Genomic DNA, 18,648 nt, shown 5'->3' with positions numbered 1-18,648 from the left:
TGAATTCTTGGGTAACAAAAGCAAGAGCTCTCTAACCAGGTAACTAATTATTATATTAGTATGGAAGGTAATTTGTGACTTTGAGAATTTGAGAATCAAGGTATCATCTCTTTCAATACGTTTGAATTAACTTTGTGACCTTAATGGAAAACTGTATTAGTTTACCTTTAAAGCTTTCTGAACTGCAGCCTTCTTCAAGCCATCAGGGTTAAATTCTAATGGATTACTCTTTCAAGTCAGAAGAAAACGAATATACCAAGGGTTAATTAAAAACATGCAATGAAGATTTTATGTAAGGTTAATGACATGAAAATTAATGAGAACAAAAACTTCTTTAAACAAAAACCACCAAGAAGTATTACACCAAAAAACACAGTAAAAAGCCATTTATAAAATTCTTCTATGAGCTAAGACTTCAATCTTAGAATAAAACTTTAACCTCTACAATTACTACTCTTTTATCCCCCACCCCCGACACTTATCCTTTGGGATTTAGAAAATAAAAGAGTGAAAATTTAGGAAAGAATTCTATTTAATATTACTATTCTTTATGTGAATAACCGCCCCCCCCCCCAAAAAAAAAACTATAATTAAAACTAAAGGTTTCATCTAAGGTACAAATTAACGCCCAAGCTGTTATCAAACTAAATCCTATCCTATAATACCCAGTGCCGTTGAGTTGATTCTGACTCATAGCGATCCTATAGGACAGGGTAGAACTGCCCCATAGAGTTTCCAGAGAGCGCCTGGTGGATTCGAACTGCCGACCCTTTGGTTAGCAGCTGTAGCACTTAACCACTATGCCACCAGGGTTTCCTGTCCTATAATAGCAGATGTTATTTTTATTCTTTCCGAAATTTACCTTTTTAGTATAAAACCATAATAGAGACAGAGTGAATTTTTCTACTTCATCCCTCATTCTTTTTCAAATATAGTATGTATAAGTTGACCTACATCATCCTAAAAGTTCCTTCTGACTTTAAAGTTCTGTTATTATGGGTTTTATTTCCTACTTTTATTGATTTTTTTTCCCCAACTCATTACTTTTCTGCCCTCACAAAGGCAAGACTGAGCTGTTTCTCAAACTCCTTCCTGGATTAACATTTAAGATTAAATATTTTATCATTTTTGTTTTAATTAACTTCAAATGCCAAATTAAATTCTGTATTTTAATTTTTTCTTAATTGCGAATTTTAAAATGAAAAATAATGAATAACTAATCTCTCGGACTTCAATACTGTGGCAGGCTGGGCCAGATGAGATGATATTTACCTGGCTAAGCAGTAATTAATGAGACACTGAAGCCTGGTCTGCACCCTAGGCTGCATATTAAAACAGCCCAGGGAGCTTTAAAGAAAACACTGAATCAATCTTTAGGTGGAGCCTGGACACTGGTATTTTTTACCAGCTTCCCAGGTAATGCTGATACAGAGTAAGGGGGGACCATTCCTCTGAAGTATGAGGACTGATATTCTTCACATATCATAAGAATCTTCTCACCTTAAAACCTTTCCCTGAAGCTAACTTTTCAGGTAGATACGACTTGCACTAAATATACATATTATATTCCAACATGCATCAATTACAGTAAAGCAAGGAGAGACACTATGGTTTGGGAGTAGAGAAGCACAGAGGAACAGTGTAAGGTCCTGTGAAGCTGCACAAACCTTGGAGTCAGACAGGACAGATGACATTCAAATGATGCCACAGCAGGGGTCCAGTCATGAGGCCTTAAAAAAGTCACTTTACCTTTCAACCTTGGTCTACTCGCCATAAATGGAGATAGTATTGGCCACCCGTAATTTTTTTTTTAACGAGAGCCAAAAGTAACTTACACAGCCTAGCATCATCATGCCTAGGGGCCTCAAAAATGTAGCTATTACATTAGGTATTAGTGTATAACTACCACATAATTCAGAACTCTAGCACTCATTTTAGATAAACTCCATATATAGAAAGATGAACTTATAAACAATACGGTGAGAACAAATTCAATTTACACTTAGAATGGAGTAAAGAGAAGGGGTCAAGAATGTAGACCGGGGTCACAATGCCTGTGTTCAAATACCAGTTTGCTACTTACTAACCATGTGACCTTGAATCTCTAATCTCAGTTACTTAAACTCTCTGTCTCCATTTCCTTATCTATAAAATGATAATGAAGTTCTGAGGATTGGATGAATTAGTACATATTTGGTGGGAGAGTCCTTAGAATCCTGCTCAGCTATTGGAGAATGCTCAATAAATGTTACCTATATTATCATGGTTATTTATACAAGTCTGAGATTCTAAAGTTGGCCACCATGTGTCAGAGAACATTATTGTTCAAGTCTGAAATTTAAGCCTAAGATTTGATCAAAAAAGGAAAGTTCTAAAAGTCCAAATTATAAAAAGAGAATACCCAGCATGGGAAAAGATAAGTTTTTATATGGGAATCATTGGTGGCTATGCACTCATGGAGTTGAAAATTGAAGGTGCGTTTGAGAAGGCAGAAAGTAAGAGAGCAATGGGCTGAAAATCATCTAAAACCTTTACTAGAAACAGCAATTATCTCAGTCTTTTGGGGAAACTTGAGAAAGCATTGATCTATATTATCCATTTTCAATACTGAAATGAAGAGTTAAAAAAGAAATTATCAATCTGTTCAAACTTATTTTACAGAACATTTAGTGTGATGCATACATTCTAATAAAAAGCACAGTGTCTGATTTTGATAACGCAGGAGGAAACTTAATTTTTATAACCCAGAAATGTTGTAGTTAAATATTACAAAGCAATTAAAAAAAATCAGGATACAAGGTCAGAGATAGTTCCTTTAAGTGAAGCAGTTGTATGATGGGAAAAGAAACTTAGAAAAATTATTGGAGATAGATGAACAGAATTTATGCAGCAGAATTATATTCCCATCTTTACCAGTTTATGATGGAATTTTCCAGTAAGAAATATCTGAAGTAGAAAGCTATTTTATTAAAAAGTAAGGGGAAAAAGTTGCCATTATGTACCACTGACCTCATTTTGACTTTTAAAAGGGCCTTACGTAGGTGTGTAAGTAGGAAGAGTCAGGACAGCATGACTATCATTTACTACTGGTGTGACTCTGAACAGCTCGCCCAATCCTCCCAAGTCTTTGTTTTTCTCATCTATAATAGGGGTAAGATACCTATTCTTCATGTTTTGCCCCCGTACTTTTTGTGTTAATAAAAATAAACTGAGCATGGTTGTGGAAATCCTTGCGAACCAGAACTGAAAGCTCTACAAAAATGTAAAGCACACTCATTATTAGACTCAAGGGCCAAAGGAACTTTAAGAATCTCATTAATTATTGAATTAAACCTGAAGGGTGACTTTCTAGACGAATGACACTAAGCTATTGGTGGCTTTCTTTGAGCCCAATGCAAGTGAAAATAACGATATAGTATACTAAAAGCACTAAAAGCTGTACCTTATCAAGGTGATGCCAGAGCATAAAGACCACAGGGAAACAGAGGTAATGAGATCAAAATCAGCTCCCATAGAAAGGTTCAAAAATGCTCAATTATCCACTCCTTAAAAGAAGCCAAATCGTGCAGAAAGCAAACATTCAGGTTACAAAAATGGGTAATTTCATCTACTCATGTAACTATCCCCACCAATGACTGACAGTCTGCCTGCACACAGGGCTCTGAAAGGAAGCCCATCATGTGCCAGGTACAGGGCAGCCTGGTTCCTGACTTCTCTTTTTGGTCAGGAGAAGAAAGGAGATTTAAGGAAATTATTTAAATGCTTACAGAGAAATACTTACATCTCACGTTGAGATGAAACACAAGAAATTAAATTTTAATCATTATGGCTTCATTTTTTCCTCAGAGAATTTTTATTTACTTATTTATTTTCCCATGGGCTAGTGGCAGTTTAGGAATCTAAGGCTTCTTCATAACAACTCACTGGGATTTGTTCATCTCGTCCTCAAACATACCCACCAATGTTACAGCAGTGTTAGATTTTCAAAAACAAGCACAAAAGAAATACACAGTGACTGGAATCATGCAAGAAAATAAAAACAAGCATGCCAAGGCATTCCACCATAGAATAGATTGCATTAGAAGTTCTAGTCCACATTCTGGCAGTCTCCATTAAAAACAAAAAGAAAGAAAGAACACTAGAGAACTCACAAATAGTGCTCTATAGACTGAGGTAGTGTTTTCACAAAATACTAGTCCCGATGCTCTCCTCTCTTTTAAGTAGCCACACCCAAAGTTTCCCTCGTAGATACTCTTAGGAAAGTGAAAACGGAAGAAGAAACAAAGAATGATGGGTTGTGGTAAATGAATGCACAAACAGCACTAATAAATAGGAGTGCAAAGGTAGAGTCAAAGAATTCTACAATAACTCCCAGTGCAAACTAATCAGCAAGTATTCCTGTTTTAAATAAACACACAACAGGGCAGAAGTTTTGCAAAAATTCTTTGCCTCTGATAGCCATAACATACTTCATGCACTAAGTGCTCTTTTAATAAAAAGGTTAATAAATTCACTTTTTTTTTGCTTATGTGACATTATTGAAATTTCAATTTAATGTGACAAAACACACAGTTGTAAAGAGAAGCTTAATCCTTTCTTGCCAATTCCCCAGTACTGTTCTCTATATCCTAAAACACATAAAAAATTCACTTCCATCAGGCATTACAGAAGACTCTATAGTAAACATTACTGTGGTTAAAACAAAAAAATTATAATACACAAAATATTTGGTAGAAAGGTTAAATAATAATGAAACAACTTTCATTATATCAACTGAAATCTTAACAGATAACGTCACAGACTTTAGACTGGAAGATTGGCTGAAAGGTTAAGGCAAATACTTAAGGAGAAATATAAGAATTTAAGCAGTAAAAATCAGCCAAGAAAACATCAGTGAAATAAAGAGTACAATTACATACAACATAGTTTCCTTTCAGCAAGAAGAAATTAAATGACCAATCAGGTTTTAATTGTTAATATCTCTATATAAAAGGTACAGATGTACAAAGTACATTTACTTCATTTCATGTGCCCAAGTTTCCTTCAAAGCCCAAGTAATGTATAATTTTTAATACTTGATAGATGCTAAATGAAACAAAAGATGAATATTTCATGAGATATAAGAAGACAGTTTAACTATGTTAAGGTGAGACTATATTAGAAAAATATAATTAGTGTTCAAGATGAAACACTCATAATTTAGAGTCTACGTCTTAGTACACTAAAACCTGCAAAAGCTGGAATCTGTAAGACAGAAACCTGTCAGAGAAGGAAAATTAAAATATTTTCCACTGAAATGTGTGATAGAAAAGTGGTAAACCTGTACCCTGTCAAAGGCAGAAAACTTGCTAGATGGCAGTCCGTCGAGTTCTCGCTCTCACAGGTTTCCCTGTACTTTAAAGGACCAAGTTAAATGCTTCTTTGCTTTCTTGTTCATTTCATCAAGTAAAATAAATGCACTGAAATGAGTGAAGTTTTACTATGCATGAAAAATTACACAGTGGACAATCTTGGTAGAAAAAAAAATCCAGTATCTGGTGGCAGTAGTCCTTCTTTCAACAAAATTGGCCACTGGCACAATGAAATAAAGCATGAATGACCACCTATTTGAACAAGTAAAAAAAGGCACTCAAAAATGGTACTAAAAAATTATAATAACATTACCCTAAACAGTGGGGTTTAAGGTATTTCAGTGTAAGATCACACTGTGCTCCACACGGTTGAATTAATATGACTTTTCTTCTTCATGGTTATAGTTATTACCATTATAAAAACTGTATTCTACAAGTTTTTCTAAGAGTAAAAACAATTCTGATGCAAATAAAAGCATATGCTTTTAAGCTGCAGGAAGTCAAGTCTCTGAGAGACTTTTTTTTTGTCTTCTTTCTCATCTGCTAACGTTGCACTGGGCACCTTAAAAAGGCTCAGAATATTCATACGGCAGCATCATTCTTCTTCTCCTTAATGCTCTGGAAATTGCTAAGTCCTGGAAACTCATCCACTGCCATAGTACAGCAAAACACAAGCAAGACAAGAGCAGTTGATATAATGGGGCTGAACAAAGCAGTGGTTTCCAAGCAAGATTTGCTAGAAGGAAATAAGCACTTGAAATGGGTTACCGCTGCATTACTTACTGGAAGATTCCTTGCTGAATCTAAATACAATATGAGCAATGCAGAGGAAAGACCATCATTGGCTTGGTCTTTGTCAGCTTTGATGTCTGTTAGCACCTAAAAAGTAATGGGAGGGGGGAAAAAAACTTCAACAGGCATGTTTGTGTAAAATGTGGACTATTCCTATCTGATTAAATTGTTATGCTCAAGAAAATGGGAAAGGTAGAGAAATAAACCTCTATATTATGCAGTATAAAGAGAATAACTAAACCAATAAATATATTTAGATGACAAGACTATTGCTTCATACAAATCAACTCAATGAAGCACACAGGTGATTTGTGGCTCTCCAAATCCTTGTATTCTATCAGGTGCAAATTCAAGGGTCCTATAAACCAGGTGTGAATAATCTATAGATTTCTTTTTTAAAAAAATTCTATTATCTTTAATTTATCCCGGACACTACTATAGTGACTTATAGGACAATACTCAAAATTATTGCTGTAATTTTTTTTTTTTGTTATCAAAATGATACAATTTCAAAGAGATTAATAGGTGTGGTTTAGTTATTAAGAGAAAAAACACTTCATAGTACCTTATCCAGATTTGAAGCATTTGGCAATAATGTCAGCCATTCCAGTTTCAAGTGAAGCTTTCCTTTGGGAACCTCATCCAGAGTGAACCACTGAAGAGAAAATAATGCTTAAATTAAAAAAAAGTTCTCCGGAATCCAAAATTCAAATTAAACCCAGTCTCTCCAAATGTCAGCAGGTGCTCACTAACTGAAATGCCAATTGTTCTGAATTAAAGTTGAAGGACTGAATCTTGCCATATTGAGATCTACACTCTTCTAATGCTTGGTGACTTAATATTTGAAAATGATAATGCTAGCAAGCAGCAGCTAGCACTTACACAGCACTTCCTGCTTGTTAGAAACTACTGTAAATGCTTTACATATATTAATTAATTTAATCCTAACAATAATCCTATGAGGTAAGTACTATTGTTATCCCTATTTTAAAGATAAGGGAACTTGGACTATTTGAAAATGTCAAATGTTTTCTATTAGTCATCTATATACGGCTTTAATGGAATTTATAGGCCAAGAAAAGATACGACATCGATCCCAAACATTGAATTTCAATATCAGGTAAAGTAACATATTTGTTTTTATTCATCATCATGTACCAATGGCCCCAAAGAGTTTCTAAGGAGCACCTGGTGGATTCGAACTGCCGACCTTTTGGTTAGCAGCTATAGCACTTAACTATTACACCACCAGGGTTTTCAATTAATAAAATAGTATACAGTTATTTCAGCAATTAATCAAAGATGATTCCAAAACATTCAGTGATAAGAAGAGAATGCCATGAAGGCAAAGATTTATCTATTATATGCTCAACTCTGTATATATTCAGTACCTGGCACATAAGATGTACACTAGAAGTATTTGTTGAATGAATGCTGAACAAGCATGGGAATGAAAAAGGGTACTTTTGAAGCAGTAGATCGTCAATAATGATTTGGTTAATTACACTTTACTTATCCAAATCCTACCCATCTTGTAGAAGGCACTATGAAATCCTCCCTTTTTTTAACATTCCCTACTCTAAAAAAAAAAAAAAAATTTTTTTTTTTTTTACTCTGATAGCAATATCCCTGCTTGAAGTAGTGTCTTTTCTCTCTAAATTCCCAATGCATTTATACATATCTTTTAAGTAATAATTTCTCACATACTGCATTGTCACATCTCCTCTATTAACTCCATCCAAACCTAAATCCGTTGCCGTCGAGTCGATTCTGACTCATAGCGACCCTAAAGGACAGAACAGAACTGCCCCATAGAGTTTCCAAGGAGCGCCTGGTGGATTCGAACAGCTGACCTTTTGATTAGCAGTTGTAACACATAACTACTACACCACCAGGGTTTCCTGTTAACTCAATCTATATTTAAAATTCCCATTACAAATTAGCTTTTCACATATCTCTACCTTAACTCCTGAAGGAGAACACACATTTATTCAAAATAAAATTAAGAGTTTTATATTTTGTATCTTTAAAAATTTCCAGCATATGGTAGGTACTCAATAAATATTACCTGATTTTATTCTTAAATTTCTTTCACTATGCTATTACTAAAAAGCCTAAGTTTCTAATATTTGTGAAGCAAATGTTAAGTTCATATAATATTAACTAGGCTTCCTGCATTGTGTAAGTAGGGCAACAGTGGTGTTTCCAGAGTCCTCAGGCACATATTAGGTACTCCGTCCACATTTATTAAATATACCAATATTTAAAGAACTTACTTCATCTAAAAGGCGCTCCTTTTCAACTTCAGTAAGATCAATCATGAGACTACAGAAATAATACAACAATTTTAGAAGACGGAAACACACTTCTTACACTGAAACAACAAGTTGCTGTATAGTTTATCAAAAAACAGACTGTTCTTCCAAAAGCTTCCTCAAGCTTATACCCAAGAGAGTAAAGAGAGGTGAGGAAAAGAGCAAGGCTGAGCTTCTGTGAGATCAGAGCTCTCAGTTAGGCCCAGCTGAGTTAAGGGCTATAAAGAAGCTGAATTTCCCCACAATATAGCTATGTACAACATGCCAAACATGTTTTAAATTATTTCAACCCTCTTATTTCCCATGTTCTCCCTTGGTAATATCATCCATTGCCATGGAATCAGTTATTCACATACACTGATTTACCATTTGGACCCCTGTTCCAGGCCTTGCTCCTGAGCTCTAGACCCGTATCTCTGACTTCCCATTGGACCTGGATGCCCCACAGAAGTCTCTCACTCAACATGTCTAAATATAAGCCAATTATATTTCTCTTTAAACAAGTCTGCTCCTCAGATACTGTTTCAAAGAACGGTACCACTCTCATAGAAGCCAGAAACTTGAAATTGATCCTCAATTTCTCTCTTCCCTCAACTAAGATGAGATGACTAAGCTCTTTATTTTTTTCTTGTAGCAGTCACCCCTTCTCTTTCTGCAGTTTATATCTCAGTTTAGATCCTCGTGATTTCCCTCTTCATTTATTACAAGAGCATCCTCATTTATTACAAGAGCATCTCAGCTGGTCTCCTGGTTTTCAATCTCAATCCTTGAAAATCCAATCAACACACTGGTCTTACTAGAAGGCGAATATAATCCTATCACTGCCCTGCTTAAAATCTTTCAATTTCTCCTTGTTAAATTACCTTATGAATGAATTCTGAAGTCATGGCTAAATATACAAGGCCATTTCTTACGAGGCCCAAAGCTCTCCATTGTCATCTTTCCCTGTATCTTTCTTTTGTCATAATAAATTCAATCAAATAATAACCAAATTCAGTTAAATAATAAATACACAGTAGAAGTGTATTATTTAAAACCTCATTTTTCATCCATATTAGCCGTTCAATTAAAGTAAACAAATTATTTTCTCAGTGTGAATTGCTAAGTCTCAACAAAAACGAACTCAGCAACTTGAGGATAAGTGATTTTGAATCAAAAGGTGAAAAACTCATTTTTACAACCTAGAACACAGCTGTCCAGTAAAACTCTCTGAGATGACGGAAATATTCTATATCCATACTGCCAATATGGTAGCCACTAGCCACGTGTTGGAGGCCTGGCGGCACAGTAGTTAAGAGCTTGGCTGCTCACCAAAAAGTCGAAGTTTGAATCTACCAGCTGCTCCTTGGAAAGCCTATGCGGCAGTTCTACTCTACCCTATAGTGTCACTATGAGTCAGAATTGACTCGATGGCAACATGTACAGTTAGCCACATGTAGCTGCTGAGCACTTGAAATGTGGCTAGTGCAAATGAGAAAATCAGTTTTTAATTTTATTTCATTCTTATTAATTTAAATAGCTACATGTGGGCTATGGTTACCATAATGGACAGTGTAGATATAGAAGCTTTCCTTCTCTTACTTAAATGTGAAACTATTAAGGAATAAAACATGTTTTAAGAAACCCAAGGTGAAGCACATGTACATAAACAGATTTTTAAAATTACATTATAGTTTTAAGAATGATTATTAAAAAATAAAAAAGACAGAGTGACTTTATAATATATTCTCTTCCAGTATTCACAAAGGATTTACCTTCCTAGAAAGTCATCCTTATCTGGGTCTTCATCAAAGAGCTCAATTTCTAATTCCTGCCCAGGATGTTCATAAACTAAAGCCTGAAAAATTAATGATTAGTAATTATCTTGCATTTTTACTAATTTAGTCATTTATTGAGTACAACGAAGAAAATAAATATTAACATGTATTTGTCTTCAGTGGCAAATTTTTTTGTTTTTTAGTGGCAAATAGTTTTTAAAGCACTTACATGCTTTTACTATCAAACCATATTTCTTGATGATGGGGAGATTATTTGAAATACTTGTCCATATATTAACAGTGTTTGCTTTCTAGTTATTTGGGATTACATTTCAACAGATCAAGTTCAGTCACTTCAAAACATGGCCACAGGGCATCAACCACAAGCCCGGTGCTGTACAAGGACTGGGATAATTTCACAGATGTAGAATACAATATTCTGTCCTCAAGTTGTTTCACTTAGAACACTGATAGCCGACCATCCTTGGAATAATCAGAAATTCCCCATTTTACCACCACTCAAAGATTAAGAAATCTAACAATATATAGATAGGATTGATAAGTGAGTGGGCAAATGGGTGCTGGCGGGAGTATAAATTGCACTACCTTTCTGAAGAGCAATTCTGCAAAAATACATCAAGTCCTTTAAAAAATTCATAGCTTTTGATCTGGCAACTCCACTTTAAAATTTTTACCTGGGGAAAATTTGGTCAAGTGAAGGAAAATATATTCACATTATATCTGTTCAGCACTGTTTATAATACTGAGCTAAAAACAGCCTCGATCCCTCCAGGCAAATAAATTATGATATGGTATCTATTCAATGTAATGGATACTAAAAATTATGTAGATATATATTTATTGACATGTAGAAATGTCCAGATATATTAAATGAAAAGTTTGCAAAATAGTATAAAACTGATCTCATTTTTGTTACATATTTATGTATGTTAATAACCACATATTACATTTTATAATTAGAAAAAGACAATGAGCTAGTCACATTTTGAAAAATATTTTGTCAATTATTACTTGTAATAGTATTATGTAATGAAGCTTAAAATTTTTGTGTTGGTATTTTATATTCCTCACAAGAATGTTGTCAGGTACACATAAAAGTTACAATACTTACAGAAGTTTTATTGGCCTAAAAATGTCCTGCGCTTCACCTATTTCATCCCTTCTCTCTCCCCCTGAACCACTGATCTTTTTTTGTCTACAGTTTTGCCTTTTTCAAAATGTCATATAGTTGTAATCATAACATATGTAGCTTTTCCAGACAGGCTTATTTTACTTGCAGTTTTCATTGAAGTTTCCTCCATGGCTTTCATGGCTTGATGTCTCATTTCTTTTTGTCTATAAGGTATCTTGGTTGCCTCCGCTTTTTGGCAATTACACATAAAGCTGCTAAAAACATTTCTGTACAGGTTTTTTTGTAGATATAAATCTTCAGTTCATTTGGGTAAACGTGGGATTGCATGTTAAGACTACGTTTAGCTTTGTAAGAAATCGCCAGACTGTCTTCCAAAGTGGCTGTACCATTTTGCATTCCCATTAGCAATGAATGTGAGTTCCTGTTGCTCCACATTCTCACCAGCATTTGGTGTCGTCAATGTTTTGAATTTTAGCCACACTAATAGTTGTGTAGTGGTATCTCATCATCATTTTAATTTGCAAGCCTCTAATAGCATATGAGGTTGAACATCTTTTCATATGACTGTCATTTGTAAATCTTCTTTGGTGAGGTGTCTGTTCAGATCTCTTGTCCACTTTTAAAAAAGTTTTTTTATTTATGTACTTTAGATGAAGGTTTACAGAACAAACTAGTTTCTCATTAAACGGTATACATGTTGTTTTATAACATTGTTTACCAACTCCACAACATGTCAACACTCTCCCTTCTTGACCTTGGATTCCCAATTACTAGCTTTTCTGTCCTCTCCTGCCTTCTAGTCCTTGCCTCTGGGCTGTTGTGCCCCCTTAGTCCTGTTTTGTTTTATGGGCCTGTCTCATCTCTGGCTGAAGGGTAAACCTCAGGAGTGGCTACATTATTGAGCTAAAAGGGTGTCCAACAGCCATACTCTCAGGGTTTCTCCAGTCTCTGTCAGGCCAGTAAGTCTGGTCTTTTTTTTGTGTGTGTGAGTTAGTTCTACATTTTTCTCCAGCTCTGTATGGAACCTTCTATTGTGATCCCTGTCAGAGCAGTCAAGTCAGTGGTGGTAGCTGGGCACCATCCAGGTGTACTGGACTTACTCTGGTGGAGTCTTGCCCATTTTTTGATTGGGTTGTTTGTTTTCTTTTTGTTGAGTTTTAGAAGTCCTTTGTATGTCTGGAAAACAAGTTCTTTACTAGATGTATTCTGCAAATATTTTCTCCCAGTCTGTGGCTTTTTTTTTTTTTTTCCTTCTCATAACAGTGTCTTTCAGAGCAGAAGTTTTTAATTTTAATGAAGTCTAATTTATCAATTATTTTTCATTTATGGATATGCTTTAGCTGTTGTATCTAAAAACTCATCGCCAAACCCACAGTCACCTAGATTTTCCCCTATCTTATCTTCTTTTTTTTTTATCTTCTAGAAATTGCAGTTTTGCATTTAACACTTAGGTCTATGATCCGTTTTGAGTTTTTTGGTGAATGGTGTTCATATCTAGATTCTTTTTTTTTTGTGTGTGTGGATGTACAGTTGTTCCAACATTATTTGTTGAAAAGACACCACTGAATTGTGTTTGCTCCTTTGCCAAAGATCAGTTGACTATACTCATGTGGGTCTATTTCTGGGCAATACTTTTTATAAAGATGGGAAATTAAAGCTAGGAGAATTTAAATTACTCCCTAAACTAATCAAATTACTATGTGACAGGCTGGAATTAGAATTCAGATACCCCTGTTCAGTGTCTACCCCATTCAATCAAGTTACAGTACTTGATTCAACATGTTACCTCATAAACTTCATTCCACTTTGGACTAAGACTTTCTTTGATAACTTTGCTTTGGAAGATTTGGTTGCCAACTCGAATAACTCCATAGGGGTCTGACTTTCCCTTCACAAGTCCCTTAAGATAAGTATCTTTTCCCTGAAGATCCTGAGCTTCAATAAAATGTATCCTTAGAACACCCTGAAAAGAACAAGAACAAACAGACTTCAATTGTTTATTTAACAAATACGAAATGATGGCTATGTGCCTGATATCACTCTGAAACTGGGGATGCAAAAGTGAACAAAGTGAAGACTCTCTTTTCATGCAGCACACATTCTAGCAGGGGAAGAAAGACAGTAAGAAAATAAATACGTAATATGTCAGGTGACAAGTGCTAAAGAAAAAAATCAAGCAGGGTAATTAGACAGTGCCAGAGTGGTGGTGTTTTAGAGGGGAAGAATAAAGAAGGCTTCCCTGTGTTCAGAGACCAGAGGAAAGGCAAGGAGTGAGATACACAGATACCTGGGGAAAGAGTTTTCCTGGCAGAGGGAATACTAAGTGCATAGGTCCTAGAGCGAGACTATGTTTAGCCTAAGGGCAGTGGGCACAGTGGCAGGAGATAAATTAGACAGGTAGCAGTAGGCCAGAGTACATAGAGTCTTACAGGCTATCAAACAATCCTATATCATGGTACAACAGTAAATAATAACTAACACTATGGAATGTATCAGACTGATGAATAAGTACTTGATATACATTAATTACTTCATTCAATTTTCAGAACAACCGTATGAGATACTGCCATTGAATCCATTTTATATTATAGAAGAGGAAACTGGAACTTTTCAATATGTACTACTCATAGATTTTAAACATAGTGCTCTTTTCCTAATGAGTTTTTTTTATTGATTGAAGAAAAAAATATTCATTCATATTTCTTTCAATGCAAAGGTGACAAAGCTACCTTTTGGTAGGGTAGCACCCTTCCCTTTCTAAATTGTAGTTATGTGCCATCGAGTCCATTCTGACTCATACCAACCCTCAAGGACAGAGTAGAACTGCCCCATTGAGCTTCCAGGGCTGTAATCTTTATGGAAGCAGACTGCATATCTTTCTCACTCAGAGCAGCTGTTGGGTTCAAACTACCAGCCTTTTGGTTAGCAGTCACGTGTTTAACCACTGTGCCACCAGGGTGCCTCCTTTTTTAATTACAGGGTAATATTGCTCACTCAATCAGCACAGGAAGATATGCATTTCTATACATAAATATGCTTTTAAGAAAACAATAATAAAACTTCTTGTGTATATTTTTATATGGCTTAAAGTTCAGATAATCTGGCAAAATATATCTGAATGACCAAAAACCAAAAAACCAAACCCGCTGCCATCGAGGTGATTCTGACTCATAATAACCTCATGTGTCACAGAGTAAAACTGTGCTATAGGGTTTTCTTGGCTGTAATTTTCAGGAAGGCAGTTTGCCAGGCTTTTCTTCTGCAGAGCCACTAGGTAGGTTCAAACTGCCAACCTTAACATTAGCAGCCAATGGCAAACCGCTTGTGCCACCCAAGGACCTTATTTAAATGACAGTGGCTTTTAAACTGCATAGAATTTAAGAGGGCTAGATTTTTTTAGATTTAGGCAGATGTACTGACCTGACAGCACATAACAACAAGTTCTCACTCATACTCAGAATGTAAACAGCTGTGGCAAAGAAACTTGAGGGTTTCTACATGTAAAGGAGTTCTTGCATTTTTGAGAGATGAGAATTATATGTTTTAAAAAAAAGACATACCTTTCTAATACATAGTGTCACATTCGATCTGTTGAATGTCAACAATACAACTAATTTGGACATCAAATTAACTGGGGTGTTGTACTTCTAAAAAATGTAAGACTATTTATGAATGTTTATTTTTGCATTATTACTGAGATCTAATTTAACTAGAAAAAGTAAAAAGGCATTAAGGAAAAGTTGTCTACTTGCACTTCAGGAAATAAAATAAAAACAATAACACACATACTGAAGTGGGACCAACTTAACACCTATTTTAGTAAAAAGAAATTGCCTGTAAGCATCCATATTACTCATTGCAGATAATACAATGACTGGATTACTTAATGGGCTTCTGTAAGCAGCCAACTTCTTCTGTCAGCCATATTAAATTAATATATGATATATTATGATAAAGAGGAATCCAAATTCCAGACAGATTAAACAGATATGGACTAAATAGATATGGGAGTTGCTAAAAAGTTCTTCTTAAATTTAGAGGGGAAAAGAGAATGTGAGATCATCCATTCCAATCATTTCTTCAATGACCTGGCGAAAGGAATTTAATATTCATGATTAGGAAGTTCTCACTTAAGCTTAAATTAATCTTTGAAGGTATTATTAATTTACCAACTCTACCAAGTTATTAACAAGTTCTTAATTACCCAACTCTGTGTGTTAGGCATCATCAATATTTTACACATGAAGAAATCGAGGCTCAGACATGCCGAGTAATATGCCCCCAAAAGTAAAGCTACTACTACACACAGGAACTCTGATTCACATCTGGTTCTGACAGACTCCAAAGCAAGCCCATGCTCTTTCCAATTTATGAAGGGTGGTGGTGTTATTAGTGCTTCTTCCAACATGTTAGTTATCAAATGAATGCAAAGATAATCACATTCTAAAGTCTGAGAGAACACTAAAAATCGTAAGACAAAGTTCTCATAATCTCCAGGGTTATGTTTTATAAAAACAAATGCAATCAATATGTGTTTCCTAAGATGATAACTAAGTTATCTGTGCCATTCACAACTGTCGTTTATTACTTGCAATAACATTTGCGGAATTAAATCCTTATTAATACCCCTGAAGACTGCAACAAAAGTGTAACTACCCAGAAGTCTTGTGACAAGCTTTAGGTTCAAATGCACATAAGCACATCTCTTAAGGACTGTGGCAGGAAAAACTACAATTACTGCATTAAGATACACTGTCCCAAGTTAGCTGTCAAGAGAAGTATAAGATGTTATTACAACCAAACATTTGAAAAGGTTCTCAATATCTGTTTTTCAGTATCAACAGATCTTAAGACATGCTTACCTTTGGTATAGGAAATCGCAACTGAGCTATCTGAACTTCACTGACAAGTGGAACGGTGATTCGATTGGGAAGCACCAGATAGTTTGATATTACATCCAAAATGATAGTATCTGATAAACCACTGTGAAGTGGGAAGTAAAAAAAACAAACCAACTATCAGACATATCAACACCTGCTATCACTTTGAACAATAAACTTGTAACAAACATATCAATATCCCATTTACAGCATTAAAAAAAAAAATCAAACCTGTTGCCATCGAGTCGATTTCGACTCATAGTGACCCTGTAAGACAGAGTAGAACTGCCCCATAGAATTTCCAAGGAGCAGCTAGTGGATTTGAACTGCTGGCCTTTTGGTTAGCAGCCGCAGCTCTGAACCACTGCACCATCAGGGCTCCCCTTATAGATAACTCCTATACTAGTACTACTATTAATAGTATAGGAGTTATCTAATTTCTTAAACACAATATTTAAAAGTAGCATTTTAATATTTTAGCTGCTATATTGCTTGCTGACTATGACACAGAGTTAATTCTTAGAATACAAAGGTAATTCTGGCTACATTTCATAAATTTCTAATAACATTTCATGGTTTCCTAAACACCTTCATTATAGGTTTAATACTGCATAACTAAGATACATTTTATTAAATTTCTTTTAACATAAAATATTTCAAACATACATAAAAGTGCAGTGCATAATATAACAAACATCCATTTATCCATTATATTAAAGTTTTCTCTCTTGTTGTACATGTAGCTCCCAATGAAGCGAAACAATATATACTCTTATTCAGATTTTATCAAATACTTTCAGTACAGAATACTGTAATAATTTTGATATACTATAAACCACTATATAGTGAACTCAAGCTAAAGAAACAAATGTAGTTTTCATATATTTGTCTATTCTTTAGAGTAAATGTGAGAACTAAGTCCTGTGTCTGTGAAAGTACTTTTGAAAGCATATACGAATGCAAGTTTTATTGCTATAGAACACCTTTACCTCAACTGTAAATTTTTCAAGAAACTTATTTCTTGACAGTACTTTTCAGATATTAAAATTATGAACATACATATGTAAAGAAAATATACATATAAAAAATATCCATTGGTACCAAGCAATAGTCACCATCACTCAATGAATAACGACTGAATATCCATAGGAATTCAGGTACTGTGCTTGTGGCTGTTAGTTGCCATTGAGCTGACCCTGCTCACGGCCACCCCAAGTATGCGAAGTAGAACTGCTCTACAGAGTTTCCAAGGCTGTGACCCTTTGGAAGCAGATCACCAAGGCTGTCTTCTGAAGTCCCTCTGGGTAAGTTCAAACTGCCAACCTTTCAGCTAATACTCAAATGCTTAACCATTTGCACCAGGACACAGTCTTGTGCTAGGCTCTCTCTATATACAATGACTAATAGGATACGGTATCTTACGGGCTAATACTTTAATATAGGAAAAAGAGTAAAAAAAAGAAAAAAAAAAGCCACTACTCTATTCATGAACATGCCAGTTAATGATTCCAAAGAGACTAAGAGGGCTTAAGCTTGTAGATACTGTATGCATGTTCATTAAGTAGCGGTATGAGGTGGTCCTTAAAAACTTTAATACCAAGCATACTCTCCTTACTTTAGACATTTTTTCCCTTAAAAAAATACCAATTTCATTTATACTGAAAAATCTACTGAAGCAGCTAACTCCTTATTGATGATTTAAATGTTTCAAAGAATTCCTTAGCTGCTATGGTAATTAAGCCAATCACCTGAACTGTGTGCAGAGTTATTCTGACCTTATGCCTATGAAACTATCAGCAACTTTTGGCAGAGGTTTCATCAGAGGCATTTTTACTGTGATTAGCCTTCACATCCTTTAAAAGCATCCAGTCTTCTCCCGAGTTATTATCAGGGCTGTTGACACTGATACTTTATCTGCTAACTTGTCCTGACTTTGGCTGTCTTACTACATAGGAATGGTACTTTTTCATATTTTCTCTGATCCCCTTTGTCATTCATAATATTCTTACTAATCAAAAGTATGTGTACAATCTGTCATTTTCCTCACCAATTTTAATATTATCATCATTATTTTTTATTTCTATCATAATTATATTCCCTTTTATCTTCAACATTTAGTTTAGGGCTGGTGGGTTTAAACCTCCGACCTTTCCGTTAGCAGCTGAGAGATTTAACCACTGTGCCACAAGAGCTCCTTATTTAAAGGTAGGAATATTAAATTTAAATAGCTAAATACTTATTGTTTTTGCCTGGCTAACCAGCACTCCTACTTCTAGTTAGTTTTCCTTTGGGGGATTCCTCCATTATCAGACTTCATGGTCTTAATGAGGCTTTTTCAAACAAGTTACCCATTTTTCTGCCTCTTCTGCGGTGGGCTTAAGAGTCATCAGAATCACAGGA

The 18,648-nt window shown here is 35.1% G+C and overlaps 1 protein-coding gene across 2 annotated transcripts in view; it reads right to left on the bottom strand.

The window, feature by feature from the left end:
* ESYT2 (extended synaptotagmin 2) overlaps nt 1-18,648 on the bottom strand; it is a 193,802-nt gene that overhangs the window by 33,441 nt on the left and 141,713 nt on the right. Inside the window, exons 8-14 of one of the 2 annotated variants that reach the window (XM_049881683.1) lie at nt 16,231-16,351; nt 13,155-13,331; nt 10,213-10,295; nt 8,420-8,468; nt 6,709-6,798; nt 6,135-6,230; nt 166-228 (exon numbers count right to left, since the gene is read on the bottom strand). In XM_049881683.1, coding sequence (XP_049737640.1) covers nt 166-228; nt 6,135-6,230; nt 6,709-6,798; nt 8,420-8,468; nt 10,213-10,295; nt 13,155-13,331; nt 16,231-16,351 — 679 coding nt within the window. The remainder of the gene's footprint in view (nt 1-165; nt 229-6,134; nt 6,231-6,708; nt 6,799-8,419; nt 8,469-10,212; nt 10,296-13,154; nt 13,332-16,230; nt 16,352-18,648) is intronic. The other variant, XM_049881684.1, reaches the window with a different exon arrangement.

This window comes from Elephas maximus, chromosome 4, assembly GCF_024166365.1.
Source record: "Elephas maximus indicus isolate mEleMax1 chromosome 4, mEleMax1 primary haplotype, whole genome shotgun sequence".
Lineage (NCBI taxonomy): Eukaryota > Metazoa > Chordata > Mammalia > Proboscidea > Elephantidae > Elephas > Elephas maximus.
Note: the sequence above shows the minus strand (reverse complement) of the source record. Positions and strands in the feature narration are given on the sequence as shown.